General features: G+C 33.8%; 1 protein-coding gene across 3 annotated transcripts in view; it reads left to right on the top strand.

The window, feature by feature from the left end:
* LOC148959427 (protein sidekick-1-like) overlaps positions 1 to 16,801 on the top strand; it is a 42,864-nt gene extending 26,063 nt beyond the window's left edge. For all 3 annotated transcript variants that reach the window (XM_089110383.1, XM_089110384.1, XM_089110382.1), the window contains exons 9-23: positions 90 to 383; positions 548 to 838; positions 2,095 to 2,394; positions 2,814 to 3,131; positions 3,352 to 3,458; positions 4,703 to 4,928; positions 7,101 to 7,457; positions 8,710 to 9,012; positions 9,731 to 10,209; positions 11,371 to 11,465; positions 11,882 to 12,041; positions 12,554 to 12,617; positions 13,175 to 13,443; positions 13,551 to 13,698; positions 14,110 to 16,801. In XM_089110383.1, coding sequence (XP_088966509.1) covers positions 90 to 383; positions 548 to 838; positions 2,095 to 2,394; positions 2,814 to 3,131; positions 3,352 to 3,458; positions 4,703 to 4,928; positions 7,101 to 7,457; positions 8,710 to 9,012; positions 9,731 to 10,209; positions 11,371 to 11,465; positions 11,882 to 12,041; positions 12,554 to 12,617; positions 13,175 to 13,443; positions 13,551 to 13,698; positions 14,110 to 14,471 — 3,773 coding nt within the window. In that variant the 3' untranslated portion in view covers positions 14,472 to 16,801. The remainder of the gene's footprint in view (positions 1 to 89; positions 384 to 547; positions 839 to 2,094; positions 2,395 to 2,813; positions 3,132 to 3,351; positions 3,459 to 4,702; positions 4,929 to 7,100; positions 7,458 to 8,709; positions 9,013 to 9,730; positions 10,210 to 11,370; positions 11,466 to 11,881; positions 12,042 to 12,553; positions 12,618 to 13,174; positions 13,444 to 13,550; positions 13,699 to 14,109) is intronic.
* Positions 16,802 to 17,103: the final 302 nt, after the last annotated feature.

Below are 17,103 nucleotides of genomic sequence, written 5' to 3' on the forward strand. Positions count from 1 at the left end.
AAATTGATAATTAGTAATTAAACAAAAGCAGCATTAATGCTAGTTTTTAATTTTTCAAATTTCGTATGGTAATTAATGGTTTTTTCTAGTACCAAGTTCAGCACCAGAAAACTTAACAGCACAAAACACAAGCTCATCTAGTATTCAAGTGAGCTGGAATGATGTACCATCAGATCATCAGAACGGGATCATAACCGGATATAAAGTATACATCAAAAAGGCGATAGGCGGCAACCCGTGGACTAGTTATGAGGTAACTGGAAAGTCATTCAGAAAGTCTGGTCTTGATTTGTGGACATTTTATGACGTCAGAGTATCTGCCAAGACTTCAGTTGGAGAGGGAACCATAAGTAATGCTAACAGAGTAAGGACCGACGAAGACAGTAAGTAATTCAAATATGGTTAATCACTTTCTAACCGTACCTACTATATATTCAATGTACAAAAGGTGATTTTTTCAATAATTTCACATTTTTAAACACTTTCATCACAATCAAGAATCGGACATACTCTAGGATCGTGTCATCTTGATCTCTTTTTATTTTAGCACCTAGTGGATCACCCCAGAATGTAAAACTCAATTCTACGTCACATTCTTTACATGTAACATGGTCTGAAGTAATTGAAAGCCAAAGAAATGGTATAATAACTTTCTATATGCTGACATACAGAAAAGTGAAGGAAAGTGGACTTGAAGGACAGACAACTGCTTATAACATGGGCCAAATTATAACAAATCTTGAGGCTTTTACTGAATATGCAATTAAAATTGCTGGAGGAACAAGAAAAGGCGTTGGCGTCTTTTCATCTTGGTTGATTGTGAAAACAAAAGAATCTAGTAAGCAATTTATTTTGTTGTCTTTATAGCATTCTCAATATTTCGCTATCTCATTAGCATTTTTAAGAATATGTTGATTTTTAAGAGTTTGCTGGGTATATGGTGTTTGAATGAGTCTCAAAAATGGAACATAATGATTTTTTTATCTTATTTGCAGACATTATTCTTTGATTGAATGAAACTGACAGAAATTTTCTATCTTCAATCAAAAAAATTTCCAAAAGTTGGCTGAAAGTGTAACTGTTTTAACACTTATTGATAAATGGATGTTAACCAAACGTTTTGAAAAAACAAAAATCAACATATACAGAATATTGCTAAAAACTAAAGTGCGTAGTACCAAATTATCATTTTATACCTAGGGTAATACAAATATCTTAGAACATTTTTAGTCCGGTACTTTTGCGCTGATGAAGCCCCGTAAACCGGGGCGAAATATTTGCCTTCACTGATTTACGTGTATTTGTGTTGTTCATTCTCGTCGTATTGCGGTGTTTCTTATTTGCTACATTTTTATCGATTTTTCGCGGCAAGAATTTCTTGGGGTCCGTTGAGCAATTTGCTATCGTGGCCTATTCTTTATTCACACATATATGAGCATGCCTTCACAGTGCTTTGCCTACAATACACTCAATGGAAGTTTTTCGTTTCTTAGCTCTTGAAAATTCATGATAATTCGCCGTAGATCATAGTCAGTCATTTGGTCTCTCAACTTCTTTTTGGGCCTCCAATATATAATGTAGCTATTTTTACTCATTCCATTTATTTTTAAAGAATGATATTTTCTCTACTAGATACAGTTTTATAGCCTATGATTAAAAGTTATATGGTAAATTCATTAAATGCAATTTTCTTTGCAATGTCTACCTATATATTATAAGTTCTGTGTTGTGTTGTAAGTTAAAGTGATCAATATATTCATTAAAGATGTGCTCTACATTCTCACTTTATTGAAAATTATGAAAAACATCCATTCATTGTTGCCATGCCTCCCTACGAAGCACCCTACGTGGGCTCTCGATAGCCCCAACATATATCAGAATGATTAGCCTCGGAAAGACAAGAGGTATCTTAACCTAGAAAAGAATTCGCAAAACTGTGACGATCGCTGGGAAGGGCGGAGCCTGTACCCCCTTTCCATCTCAAGCAGCAGAGTAGGGCTTGTCAAATTACTATGTTCCGCTCAAAAGGAGGGATATTCCGAGTTTTGGTTCTTGAAAGTTGATTTGTAATTCTCTATCTCCATCCTTTCGAAGCTCCTGATGCAGCTCCACTTAATCTCACTGGCCATTACAACAGCTCAACCTCTATCACTGTCTACTGGAGACCAGTGCCAGAAAAGAATCGAAACGGCATCATTGTTAATTACACTCTTATGTACAGAAAAAAGACTGCATCGGGTGCATGGAAAAATGCAACATTGCCTAAAATTCCACTTCAATTTGATATAGAAAACTTGAATTATTTTACTGTTTACGAGATCAAAATTGCCGCTTCAACATTGGTTGGTCGTGGGCCATATAGTAACACTATTGAAATCAGAACCGACGCTGATGGTACGTTATCTATTTTAATGTCAAATTATTCCTGTTTACTGAATACAAACACTTTAGCTATGCTTTCTATGTCTATATGTAAAGAAGGTGAAATTCTATGGATTTAATTAAGACAAAGTGAAAAGAGTATCAAATCATGAATTGTTGGCATTTCGAGCAGGGATATAGCCCAACTCCATTTATCAGCTCCATCTTAGCTTTAATATTTTCATATGTTTGAGTATCAAATTTCTTTTCAAAGAGATTTGATTTCTTGTAAGTAAAAATATTGTTTTGCTGCGGCCTGTTAATTTGTTAAAATTATATTAGACGCTCTCTGAGAAAAATGCATAGTGTAAACACAATCACCAACAAATAAGCAAACAAGCAACACAAATTTATTCCAAAGAGTTAAAAATAGAAATCTGTTTCTAATTTAGCACCGAGTGAGCCACCAGACAAGCTCACTGGACATTTTATGGATCACCGTTCAATTGCAATGAAGTGGGAAAGAGTACCTGAGAATTTTAGGCATGGAATAATATTAGGCTACAGGCTGTTTTACAAAGATATTTCAATACCTGATCAGCAATGGAAACATTTGTTTGTAAATAACTCTGTCAAGGAAGCAGTTAACCTCAGGACAAATGTCACTGGATTGAAGATATACACTCCGTATGCATTTATGATACAAGCTTTTAATATTAAAGCTTTTGGAAAACTCAGCGAGAATGTCACAGTATTGACAGATGAGTATGGTAGGTTTCGCTTGCCTATTCTTTTGAATTGCATTTTCTTTGAACTGAAGTTAGAGATAATAAGATTAGGAATGAAAATGAAGTAGAATTGTAGCACAAGAAAAAAAGAAACGTTACAGGAATAGATTTCTAATGTTTTGAATATATTATTTAGTCTTTGAGCAATTCATCCTAACAAACCAGCTTGTTTAGCAAAACTAATACAATTTATTCTCAATAGCACCCAAAGAACCACCAAGAAACGTAACCGGAGAAAATGCAACTTCAACAGAAGTCATATTAAAATGGAATCCAATGGAAGAAAGAGAGGGAGGTGCAAATGGAAAAGTGAGTCATGGGTTTTTTCTTTTCATAGAAGTTGATTTCCTATTGATTTTATCAAAACTAGAAAAGTAACAATATTCAGGTTTTAATCATTACCTATAACAAATCACAGCTTTTGACTTTGTCGTTAGCCTAGTTCAGAGCTTCAGAATTTGGATAAGAGATGATGCCAATGTAATTAGCTCAGCAGCATGGCCAGATGAAAGTGTATATTCTCAATATGGAAGATGAAGCATTTTCCCATCAGTGGCTAATTCAATAGTCTTTATTCAAATCAGATTGGATATTAATGAAGAGACAAAAGGATTATGGAAGCAGTAGAGAAAGGGATTCCGAGTGATGGAAAAAGAGCGTGATTGGTGGTGCGGGAGTGAATGGGTTATTAATGTTGATAAACTGTGTGTGCAAAGTTCGAGCCATTTTCGTGCTAGCAAAGGTGTCATCTGCAGGAAAGCTTGTTCATATGTTCTCTCTATCAATGGCAACTAAAACAAATGGCAATATAACGCTTTATACAAGCTATTCTTGTGACCGTCAACTTGGTATAAGTCATTCCAAAAAGTCACTGCTCAAATGGTTGTGCTAGAATCCATGTCGGTTAAAAGAAACAAATGTTTGCTAGACTCACTGACCAAGACTGTAGAAATGATTCAATAATAACGAAAAAATACTGCTTCAGTTTAATTTCTCGTTGCCAAATTGAAACTTTGTGAAATATAATGGCAATAAATAATACTGAAAGAAATCATAATAATGGAAATAATTATAGAATATATAGTGAAAACAATTACACTGAGGTAATTTTCTCCGTTACGTAAACAGCATTTGAATAGTATTGTGTAAATGACGTTAGTAAAGTTCCAGTCAAGCTTTGAGTATAAGTAATTCATACAATCTTTCGCGTTTATCAAAGGTACTGTAGCAAAATGGTCTTTAACTATGCCCACTAACCGACTAAAGTTAAAATTTTTATTGAAAGTCAATCATATTAGAAATGAAAAATTTTTATTGTGAAATTAAAAGTTTATTAATGAAGTAAAATTATAAATAAATGCGTTCAAAATAGCAAAATGTAGCAAAGACACTTGTGCCTATTTTTGTCATGAAAAAACCATAGTTGGATAGATTACTGGGATAGATTACATACAGTTCTTGTCCATCAAAGTATATTTCTCCCTAAATTAAGCTTTATATTGATCACCCTCTGTAACAAAATATCAAAAATAAGTATTGTTTATTTTTCTCAGGTTCTTGGATATAATGTACAATATCGCGTGCTTAATTGCCCTCAAGACAGGCCTCAAGGCTGCAATGAAAATGAAATCTTCAATGTAACCTCAAACGGAAGTCTGTCAGAAATACGTATCCAACACCTGAGAAAATATACCAACTACAACTTCAGTATTCAAGTTTTTAACAGCAAAGGAAAAGGGGACTTCTCGAAAGTTATAACACTGACAACTGACGAGGACAGTAAGTATCGTGTTCGTTCTGTCTTCTAGTCCTTCTTCCAAAAATTTCCTTCTTCTTTTGCTGTCACAACTTGCATTTTTAGCAGTATTGTAGTAAATCGATCTATTGTCCAGTGAAGTTAAAAAACATGTTCCCTAGATCGAAATAACTAATTCTTGAACTTACATAAAAAAGTCTCTGCGCTATGAAGGAAGAAGTTAGCTCTTTTAAGCAGTCTGAATTAGGCCCTAAATCTTTCCAAAAATATTTTTCGAATATGACAATTCTATACAATACAATACTTTTCGATCAAATCTATAGAACTTTTGAATGAGGTTTATTTTGCATTTTGCAATGCGGAGCAGCTATTACTTCAATCATAGAATGTATTCAACTTGCAGAGTCTTCTGCAGGCTAGGTCAGCACATGAAACAGTGTAGATGCAGTCAATGAGAAACAGAAAACATTTTTCGTCAGGCTTTTAATTTCATTTGTGATATTCACATTTAATGCCATAGGCGTAAACTTGCATTTTTTTCAGAGGGGGCTCAAACAATTAATGACAATTCCTAATAGCAGCTGCTAATGTCACAGGATAGAAAGTGGATAAGTTAAGGGTGTAAAGGTGATTTTTCCGTGCATTTTTCATTATCAAGGAAGAAGAAACACACACATGAAATGATTGAAAGTTTATTTTTAAGTCATAATCAGTATCTTCTTGATCTCCAATATTTTCTTCTTGTTCTTTTCCTCCTACTGACTTAATTACATTTGCTGGTTCCTTTTGTTTAGATCTTATCCTAAATTTGACCATAGCTAGTATTACGTCAACAAAGATCGCACATTGCTTTTCTCTGTTGCTTCCAGCCTTTCTGAAGGATTGGCCTTGAGTTGGATCTGACCTTATGTTCACAATAATTTCATACTTTATTTTTCTGTAAACGCAATTATTTAATGCAACGAATCTTATGCGTGAAACCAAAAATATAACAAACTAATCTGAACATTGGTAAGCACTTCCCTATTTTCTAGTGGGGGGGCTGAAGCCCTAGAGCCCCCCCCCCCCCCCCTGAGTTTACGTCTATGTTTAGTGCCACATTATCAAAACTACTAAAATGACTCAAATGATTTCGATTTACAATATCAAATAAAAAGACTTTTCTTTAATTTTCTTGGAAAAAACAAAATATATTCAAATCCATATATAATTAACTTTGATTTCCTCGAGCAAAATTAAGCAATTTTCGAGACGATGTCTCAAGCCAATGCTTAGACGAGGCTCTCTAGCTCCAGCTTTTCCATTAAACCTTCCAAGATTTCAGTCTTCTGACAATTGAACACCGATAAGTTTCTTATACCCTTTCCTTCCCTACTTTCGTACGTGCTTATTCATATACAAAGAATTACTACTTGTCAATTGATGTTATCTAAGATAAGGCCTAGTTCCAAATATAACGCAAAAGGGGAGTAGTACATGTTAGAGAAGCAGTGGCGTAGCTTGTCCTTCGACATTAGGGCCTTGAAGGGTCGGTCATCAGTGTTAAAATTTACCGCCAAAGGAAACGATGAAGGAAAATTAAGGGGCTATTTCACCTACCGAAAGACAATTTTACCGACAAACTATGTACTTTCTAGTCCAACTGAGAACTTACCATTCCCCTACATCCCCATTCAGCTATCATAGCTTCTGTCTATACACTCAGGAACTTTTCATTGGCTAGTAGCATAAGTTCTGTTCGCGCTGACCTTGCCCTTTCCAAGATTAGAGAGGTATCGGTTCTTATGTTAAGTCGGACGTATTGTTATGATTATGATTGTTAGATTATATGAATTTGTTCCAATCTATTTTGAACATTCTCGATCTTTTTGACTGTCACTACTTCAAGCATAAAGTGTCAGAATGATTACCGAGTATTTTAGCTAAAAAAAATAACAGGATGTGAATCATGATAAGCCCATGAGAAACACATGCTAATTACTTGCCAAATCAGTTTTGCTTTTCTGTATTATACGAACAACTGGGTACATTTAACCTTAGCTCGGAGTTCTCGATAATCATTCTGACGTTTCATACTCTTAAAAGAGTACATCAAAAAGCTTAACATGTTTAAAAATGTTCTATTTTGAACTAATCTCTTAATATTCATCTGTTTTTCTGATTTTTGCAATACTTTATTTGCTTGACTAAATTAGAGCCAGATGCCCCACCAACGACAGTGACGACTTCTCCAACAGCATATGATGCAATCAAAGTTTATTGGGGTTCAATACCTGATTCTTTAAGAAATGGCATTGTCCTTGGATACAGAATCTTCTACAAATCGATCGACATACCGATGCGTCAGTACCACAGGGCACCAAGGGCCATCAATCCACTCGCGGTTTATGGAGCAGAACCAGGGGAGCAAATGATTGAAGTTAATGCAACCACATTTCAAATGGACATTTCAGGACTTAAAAATTATTCTTGGTATCAAGTGAGAATTGGTGCTTTTACTTCAAAAGGTCTTGGCTTGACAATCACTATTAATGGGACAACTAAACAAGGAGGTATGAGTCTTTGAATAAACATATTTTTAGCTGTGTGGCTTTCTTTGTAAGCTGCTGACCTTTTTTAGCAATGATCCTTAGTTATAGCTGATTAAATGTCCCCTTTCTATTGCTAAGTTATTACAACGTTTGCCAAAACAGTCTCATATAAATTGTGATTGATAATAACTGATCAAGATCTTTAAAAGCTCTTATTTCAACTTTTGTTAAAACAGAACTTGATATGCTTTTTTGTAAGGATGGAATTCAAAATGCTTATTAATTTTTGTACCTCTTATGATCGGTCTGCAAATAGTTAGAAAATAGCTGTCTTGAAAATACGGGTGTGTCAATTGCGTTGTGCCAATGGTGCAGTTCAATTTCAGCAACTGAACAGAAACAGTATCTGGGATAGAAAATTTCGACTACTTTGTGCATTCGTTGAAAGCTACCAAATAATATGTCAAGAAAACCAGTCCTTCACCACAAAGTGTTGCTATGGATATCTGAGTCCGTTCAAAAGCACCCAGAGAAGAAAGGACACCATATAATCATTATCTTTAATACAGAACAAAAAAGTTGACGTCACAAATATCATACTTTGAGATTTTTAATCTAGACAAAATAACCAAAAGAGCATTAAGAAATTCTAAATACTTTTAGAGCTACTTCATGGAGCTCTTTCAAGTTATCTTGTTACAATAGGAAGGTCAAAGATTGTTTCAGCTTTTTTACTAATTTCTCTCTTTATCAATATTTTTTTAAGTATTATTGCCTTAATATTGATGGGACATTATTGATGTTAACAGACAATTGAAAGTCCTCTATGCTTCTTACTTCCAATCATATATTTTTAGTATTCATAAAGACCATCTTTCTTTTATATAGCATTTCTTCATTTACTAAAAATTAAGATTTTAAATAAGTTTTTAAAGGGCTTCATACTGTTAACAATAATTTTTACAACTGAAATTCGGAACAAAGATGGACTAATAAATCATAAATAGATTTCGATCCACAACTGAATAAATACTTTCCCTCTTGTTCTTTCGGGACCTTATTCTAATGCTTGATACTCTGTGGAGTGCCAGACGAAGGAGCTTTTAGTATATTGTAAAACTTTTGCATTTTACAAAGCCTTTTCTAAATTTTGCACCACAAGAATTTGTTCACATAGATTTACTTCAATACCTTTGCCTTTTTTATGTTTACTTAGATTTTTAGTAAATCGTCGTTTTACTAAGAATAAAATCACTTTTCATTCCATTTTTAGTGCCAGTAGAAGCACCCAAATTGCAAGTCACAGACATGTATGGATTTAATGAGATACTTCTTAATTGGAAAGGAATAGAGTATTCCACAGCAAAGGGTGAAGTGCTTGGCTATAGAATCGAGTATCAGCAAATAGAAGCAAATGATGATCCTGTTCTCAAGTCAGTGCCAACCCATTTAGATGTGTTTGAACCAGACAGATCAGTGGTGGTTAAAGAGCTTGATATATTTAGCAAGTACCGAATTCGGATTTCTGCCTTCACAGAGGCCGGGTTTGGAGTCTGGTCCGAAGCAAAATATGGAGGTATGCTGAAATTTTATTCAGTTAACAGTTCATTTAGCAAAATTTTTATCTAAAGGAGGATAAAAGAATACAAATTATTGCACATTTTTGTCGATCCATAACAATTTACTATTTTCAGTTTAGCTACTAGAATTTTTTCTTTTCAATTTATAGCAAAAGTTCTAGTAAGCCCCCTAGGGCTCATTTATTTTAGTCAGTCATAGAGAAGGTGCTTTTAAAGAGGGGGGCTTCTTATAGAAGGGGGGATTATTAATAATGCAATGTTAAAAAAGATTTAAAATGCTCTTAAGCATTTTTTTACGAAAATATCATACAAATGTTCTCAAAAACTTTGCTAGCAGCTTCGAACGTTTCATAGAATCAATCACTTATAATGTCCTCATCTTCCTTAATGTCATCAAACTCAATTGATATCTCCGGGTAATCTAAGTAAAATTTAACTGACTTCTAAGGCGTATAACTAAACGTTCTTATGTGCCTTATGTAATGCAAACAATTTTATCGTCATCACACCCGTCATCACGCTCAGTGCAATGTTTTCTTTGTTTGCCATCAAAAGCCCTTAAGAGGGGGCATGATAGAGAGGGTGGGCTTACATTACATTTTTTCTTGATAAGGGAGACTTGATAGAGAAGAGAGTTTTAAAGAAAGAGAGGCTTAATAGGGCTTTTTCGGTAAGTTTAACAAAATCATTAAGCGAACGATTCTTCATTTTTAGAGACATGCAGATGTCCAAAAGTGCTTTCATCTGCGCGAATCCCATTACCACCAATAGTTGAAGCATCAAACCTTGAAATTCTACCGAAATTGATAGATGAAGCAATTACATCTTGTTGTGGAAACTGTAGTGGATTGCATGGTACAAGTTATGTTGATTGGCATCGAGATGCATCCAAGCTCCCGTCAGTAAAGTACAGCAGAAATGAGGCCTTGCAAGCAATTAATAACGGAACACATCTGGCACTTCCTATCTTCAGAGATGACTTTGAAACAGAAGGAAGCCTAGAAAACAGCAAATATGTATATGTTCCCGTGCTAAAGATTCAAAGTCTCCTTACCTTTATGACCATTCCTAGTGAAAATGAATTGGGAAATGCGGCAACTTCACTAATAGCAAACTCAATTTGGGAGCAATATCCACTCTTTGTATTATCTACTGTCTTGACCATATTGGCTGGCATAGTCTTCTGGAAAATGGTAAGTCAGAATTTGAAATAAGCGGAAATTTAGTTGAAGATCAGTTTGGTTTAAACATGAAGTTTGCTATCTACGAGACTTACGCACAAAAGCTAAACCATCGCTGATAACCAATTTTTGAAACCTTGGACACACTGAAGTGTAGTCAAACACAGATATTAGCTTTTATAATTTCTCAAAAAGCTCACCTTTCAATTTGTTAGTGAAAAAATTTGCAAAAAATCTGACCTGTAGCAAAAGGTATAAAAAATTGCAAATAGCCCCATTTGCTACAATGTTGCTAAGAGTGCGCTCAAGCCAGTTTTTGGGGTATTTGTGCCACACCTGTTTATCCTAGCAGAAGGAGGACAGTGGTACCCTCCCCCCAGTAGCCCAAGCAAAATTTAGGTCATTTTCTATTGTCGCTTAATTTACAATAATAATAAGAAACTATACTTTCAACCAAGTAACTGTTGGTCGATAAATTAGAAGTCCCATATCAGTTCTACCAGTCTTGTCTCCGCTGTTTGAAAAATGTTCATATGGTTAGTTAAACAATTATTTAATTTGAGACAAAATGCTTTTTGGCAACTCGTAAGTTTCAAAATGCTACACTCAGTTTACACCTGTTTGTTAAAATGCACTAATGACTGGTACGTAAGCTCTTTGGATGAAAATAATGAAATAAAGCTTGCTTTATTCTTACCTGTCAAACAGGATGCATTGCTTAAGAGATTTGGGATAAATTCAAATGTGGTGTTCCTCAAGGTTCCGGCCTTCTAAATCATCTAATACAAAAACTGATCTTCTTTTGTCATTGAAGCATTAACAGTTTAACAGGAACGCTAATGGATCCAGCATGCTTGACACCGAAATTTAGCCCTCTTCAAACATGACTGGACCTCCTGTCAGGCTTTAATGAGAGTACGACTGTACAAACCTCCCCCCACACCCCCCTCAACATCCCCCCTCCATTCACCGGAGACCTAGGCAATGTATATATATAGAACCATATTTTTGATATCATTGCCCAGTATGGGGTTTTGTGGAACCTCGGCGACGACAACCTACATAAGAACCACAAAATCGTACAGCTATGAGTTACGAGCTTTCATAAGAATTTTCAGGGACGTATTTTGCTAATAGATATGTAAAAAAGTATGATAAAGAAATTTGTTGCAGGAGTTTGCTGAAAACCCAGAAGAATTTTCAGATTCCTACATCAGAGGATCTGGTAGCGGCATCTGGCTTGCTTATATCACTATGACAACCGTCGGGTGAGAGAAGATATACATTTCAAATTACTAAAACTAATATTGTGCACAGTAAAGCAGTTTTTTAATTTTTTAGTTTGAAACAAATAGTTTTATGTTGTTTTTGGATGCTTTTTCAAATATGGCTAACTTAACAACGGTTTAGAATTACTAATAAAACGTTGTTTTTAAGGCTATGATTTATCGATAAAAAATTAATGTGCCCTTTGAAAAACTTTTAACTCTCTAGTAGATCTTATGAAATCTAACCAAAACTTCGTAAATCTGTAGAAAAATTTTTAACTGACAATTCTAAATTTGTTTCTTTAGAACCTAGCAAAATCAATTTTATTCAGCCATTTTTAATATTTTCTTAAACCCAAGATTCGTACTTTTTCTTCCGCATAACAAATTTTTGCATTGAAAGCAATGTTTTCTAGGTATGGGGATATAGTACCTAGAACCATTCTAGGTAGGATATACACAATATTTTGGACACTTCTTGGTCTTGTTTTAACATCTATGGTTGTCGGAAATATATCAAGCATACTTAGCATTGATTTTGTCCTGGTTCCGAAATCCTTCTCGCCAAACGGAAAGGTAAATATCGTTTTTAACTTAAAATTTTGATAAAAATAGATTTACGATTATATTAACAATCAGATCAGCTAGTGGCCAACATCTGACTGCAAGTTGTTGAGCTTGTATATCAATATCTCTAAAATATAGTGAGACAATTTCTGCTATGCTAGTTTGCATGCTTTACAATGTAATAGAATAACATTAAGAATTTAAGTGAAATTGTACAAGAGAATTTAACAAAATTATTAACAAAGATTCGAGCATAACCACTTATCAAGGGAACGGGCTACACTAAAAGCGTCGCTAAAAAATTCATTAATTTTTCCTGGTGCAGTTTTAATTTTTTGATAAAAATGCTGCTTTTTTTCCAATTGAATCTCTTTTTATGCCTTTTTCTCATTTTCATTTAGTCTAAGAATTCAAATTTCTTGCAAAAAAGAAGAATTTTCAGTATTTCTAACTATAGCTACGACTGACATATAAAGGTGTAGCCTAAAAAAATAATGCTTTTAATGGATCCCTTTTTAAAGGTCTTGACGTCAGAAGATCTATTAATGACGGCAGCTCAATTCTATGGCGCAAAGGTTAAAATTGGTAAATAATTTTGTATGTTCTTTTTCTTTGTATGGCCTAAATTCTGCTTTTATGATGGTGCCTAACAAGTTAGAAGGTTGCATAAAATTTGCTTTGGAAAATTAGAGTAACAATATAATTGCGTCATGAAAAGTTACCATTCTTTGAAAATTTACATGAAAATTCTTTTGTCATGAAATAAAATTTGTAAGAATATGTATTAAGGTTCTCCGAAATCACTTAACACTCATATATATTGGCTCATCTAACTGTTAATGACATTTTTGAAGAGTTTGGTTAAAATTGCTAACAAGAAAATGAAATTGCTCAAAGTTTGAATGAAAACTTTGAATTTTTTGCTAAAAGATTTGATTTTAGTTGCTGAAAACATATATTTTGATTGCTTAAAACATTGATTTCAATTGCTCAAAAGATTGTATGTAATTGCTCCAATTATTGCATAAAATTGCTTAACCATTTGCATTGTTTATAAAGATAACATAGATACAATTAGTAGACATAGACTGAATTTATAAGCTGTTGATACATTCAAATTCACAAAATTTATCATTTTCAAGGGAACGTGACAGATGGAAATCACATCCAAGAATCACTGTTCACAGGAAATATAAGCAGAGTTGCACTGGATATCTACAAAGCAACTTCTCTAGAAAAGTACTTGAATCATCCAAAAATTATTTTGGAGAATGTAAAAAAAATTCAAGCATCCTATGGTGTAATTTTATCTGGTGATGTTAAGCGGACTAAAAAATGTTTAAAGCGGTACGTAACAGAAAATGAAGCAGAAATGCTGGAAAAGTTGACGGAGAAAACCTTCATATTTAAGGTACGTAAGAAAATCAGCAATTTTGATCTAAGTAAGGTGCCTGCTTAAATGATTCAATTATTACGATTGGTTAATAATATTTCTATGTTATTTTATTTTTTATTTAGGCCCCCAGTTCTGAGAAAAGTCTTGACCTCGTGAACCATATGACGTCGCCAAGCGACTTGATGAGTAATCTTGTCCGTTATGGGAGCATAACATTGGTGCTTTTCATGGTGATTGGATTGCTGCATGATATCAGAATGAAAATTCGAGGTTTGACATAAAACATGTTTTTAAGACAATAAAAAATCAATGGTGGCCTTTCTAATGTTCCTTTGCCATTCTACAAATCGCCATTAGTCAGCTTTTGTTGTACAAAAATATTCTTCTATATGTTAGTTTTACATTAGCGATAAGTCAAGTTTTCATGTTTGGAAATAAAAAATTAAATCTTCTTTCTTAATGATAAAAGCTCTATGTCCCTACAAGCACTCTGATAACATCAAGTATTGTATGATAACGATTTTCAATAACCAAACTAGAATAGAAATTAATTTTCTGCGTATTTCAAACAACCGCCCGGATACTTAAAAAAAAAGAGATGGAAGCTTTGGAAAACTTTTGTGATCTAACAAAATAATCGATGAAATTTATTTTATTACCTTCAAACTTTCCTCGTTACAGGCAGAGCCAAGGTTGTAAGTGAAGAATCCAAAGGAGAGAATACGTTTGAATCTTTTTTGGAAGACCTCAATCAAATTGAATTGAGACTCAAAGAAAAATTTTCTAAGCTAGAGAAGAAACATTGCAATGAAAGACTTGCGATAAGTAAAATGCAGTATGCTAAAACCTTGAAGCTCGTATCGATGTATCCAGCTCTAAGCATTTTTGACCCATCACTGCCAAAGCTGAAGAAAATAACTACAAAGGAGAAAAATCCAACTAAGGAAATTGAACATTCTGAAAATGAAATTGCCAACGTTGACAATGAAAATCACGGAAATAGAGTAATGCCATTTAGTAGTGATGTGGAATATATGCCTTGAAATTTTCATTTACTTGTGGTACGAGAAATCTGTCAAGTGCTAAAAATTGGCCAATATTCAATTGTACAGAAAAGGTCTTGATGCCAGAATTGCACCCAAAAATTAGCCTATAGAATGTTTCTGTATTCATTACTAGCGACACGGCCTACGAGCCTACAATTGGGAAGACCATGCCCCCCTGCCCCTCCTCCCTCTTTGGCGTGGCACTTGCCAGTTGGCTTTATAGTTACATCTACTTTATAGAGATGATCGACTATTTTGACGATGCTAATGCTGCTATGCTACTAGATCAAGCTACTTTGATTAGCACTTTATTATTTGTAATTACTTAAACTTTTAGTGTTGATATTTGCTTTAGCTTTAGTGAATGTGAAATAATAATGATAATAAGACGCCACCAGTAGAAGATGCCACCTTTTCCAAAGATGCAGAACCAATTTTAATTGTTCAATCGGTATTTCTTTTGTTTGAACAGAGGCACTTATACCTCTGTGCATGAACGTTTGGGTAAAGGATAAAAGATGTCATGCGTTTCATTGGGCAATATTTGTTCTTCTATTCTTTCATGACACGTTTAAATTTATGGGGAAATTGCTTTGAAAAAAGCAAAATCTTTAAAAAAAACTTCAGTGAATAAAACTTCAGAACATAGATCGAAACTTTTTGTGGATCAAAATAAGCCAACCAGAAACGAGACCAATTGCCTATTGAAAATTTTTCAAATGAAGTCCAAAGATGAAATGAAACTTCTTCTGTCTACACAGTAGCGGCATTTTTATGTCAATGCAGATAGATTTCCAAATTTCTAGACGGAAAAACGATCAGGCTCTACCAACATCTGAAAAGTTTTCTCAAATTATTTGCACAATCTAGGTTTTAAACCTGCTGTAAAAGTTTTTTAAAAAATTTTAGAAATTCTCACAAAGATTTCAAAGCCTCGAGATTGTTCAATGAAAAATTATTTCTTTTTCTTTTTAGAAACGTAACTGTAACTAGTTCTATATTAAAAATGTTGCCAATTGTTTGAAATTTTGTTTGCCTGTTCTTTCTGCTATAAAATGATGCCAAATGACCTCACAAAATGGATTAAATCTCGATTGTCATTTGGTTTACAACGGTGTGGCAAATATTCATTTGTCAAACATAGCGAAAAGGCATCTGTCGTGTTCATATCTACAACGACGTGTAGGTTTTTATATCTACAACGAATATCTACAACGTGTTCATATCAACACGACATATGTCGTGTTCAAATATCTTAGACTTTACCTTATGAGCAAATATTAGATTGCTTGAAAAGTCAAGCCCATAAATAAAAGCATGATAACATATCAGTCAGGACTTTGACAGGTTATTGAAAGATATAAATTCTTTTATTTTGGATTTCATAAATTTTTTGCAATCTCTATAAACTTTTGATTTTTATATTCATTTTAAATTTACTTTTCTTCTATTTATTGTTTGTTTCTTTGTATAACTTTTAGTCACTTTGTTTTCTTTTTTACCTTTTGCAACATTTTGAATTTTCATTTTCTTCCTTATTTACCTCAAATCTTTTCTCCCTCTTTCCTTTTTATCCTATTTCATTCTTTCGTTTTCTTAATTTATTTGTGATTTCAAGCTAATTCATCGGAATGATAAAAGTACCTGCAAAATAGGCTACCTGACAACAACAACGCCAACAAGATTGGACGCGGCACACTTAAGATCCGGCCAGTTAATAAACATGCCAAACAATCTATATCTTTCATAAAACATCTTTGTTCATTTAATATTCAACTCTGAAGGTCCGAGGACCACTGAAAATTTGCTGACGGGCTATATTTTACCTGCTATATTAAAAAATCGATGCTCGCTGTGTCCATAATATAAGAACAAAGTAAGAACTACGAGTTTCGAAAATTTGTCATTTAACTTTATTTGAAATGATATTAATACAGTAATTGCAGAAAAATCCATGTTGGTATATATAAGCACAACTTTCAGAAAACTCGATGCCTCAAATCAGTGAAAGATTAGGACAGACCCTCGGCAAAAATGATCTGGTTCTGACATTTCAAATTATCTTATCAAAAATCATACAAAAGAGAGTATAATCAGTTTCAAACAATGTGCAAAACATTTGTTCAGAAAGTATTATTTTACATAATAGATGACTGTTTTAAGCTTATGTTTCAAAAATGGTACAGTGAAGACATTTGTACTGTTTTTATTTTAAAGTCAGTCAAATCCTTAGGTCTCTACTACTGGTAAGTAGTCATTCGATATCAACACGATATCTTGTCACTGATCCATATTTGCGCCTCTTCAAGTGGTATTAAGGCAGACTGGTTACTGAATCAGCCACCAGAGAATAAATTTGTTTGCAGTTACACAGGATAATGATCCCTTAAATTTCTCAATATGCTGAGTTTGCTACCACGCCGAAAACTTTGAAGAAAGATGAATAGAAAGCCATGTATCTGTAGAAATTGCTTTTTTCTTTGCAATGTTTTTAGACATTGTTTTTCCATCAATAGAGAGGGTGTGACTAATGAAAACATCTGGATAAGCCCCAGAACCCCTGCTCAGCCTACATATTTGTGTCTGCTGCCTCCTATGTGTTTTATTACTTTACTAAAAATTGGGCTAT

Source organism: Rhopilema esculentum, chromosome 10 (assembly GCF_057945365.1).
Source record: "Rhopilema esculentum isolate cy_ngs chromosome 10, ASM5794536v1, whole genome shotgun sequence".
NCBI lineage: Eukaryota > Metazoa > Cnidaria > Scyphozoa > Rhizostomeae > Rhizostomatidae > Rhopilema > Rhopilema esculentum.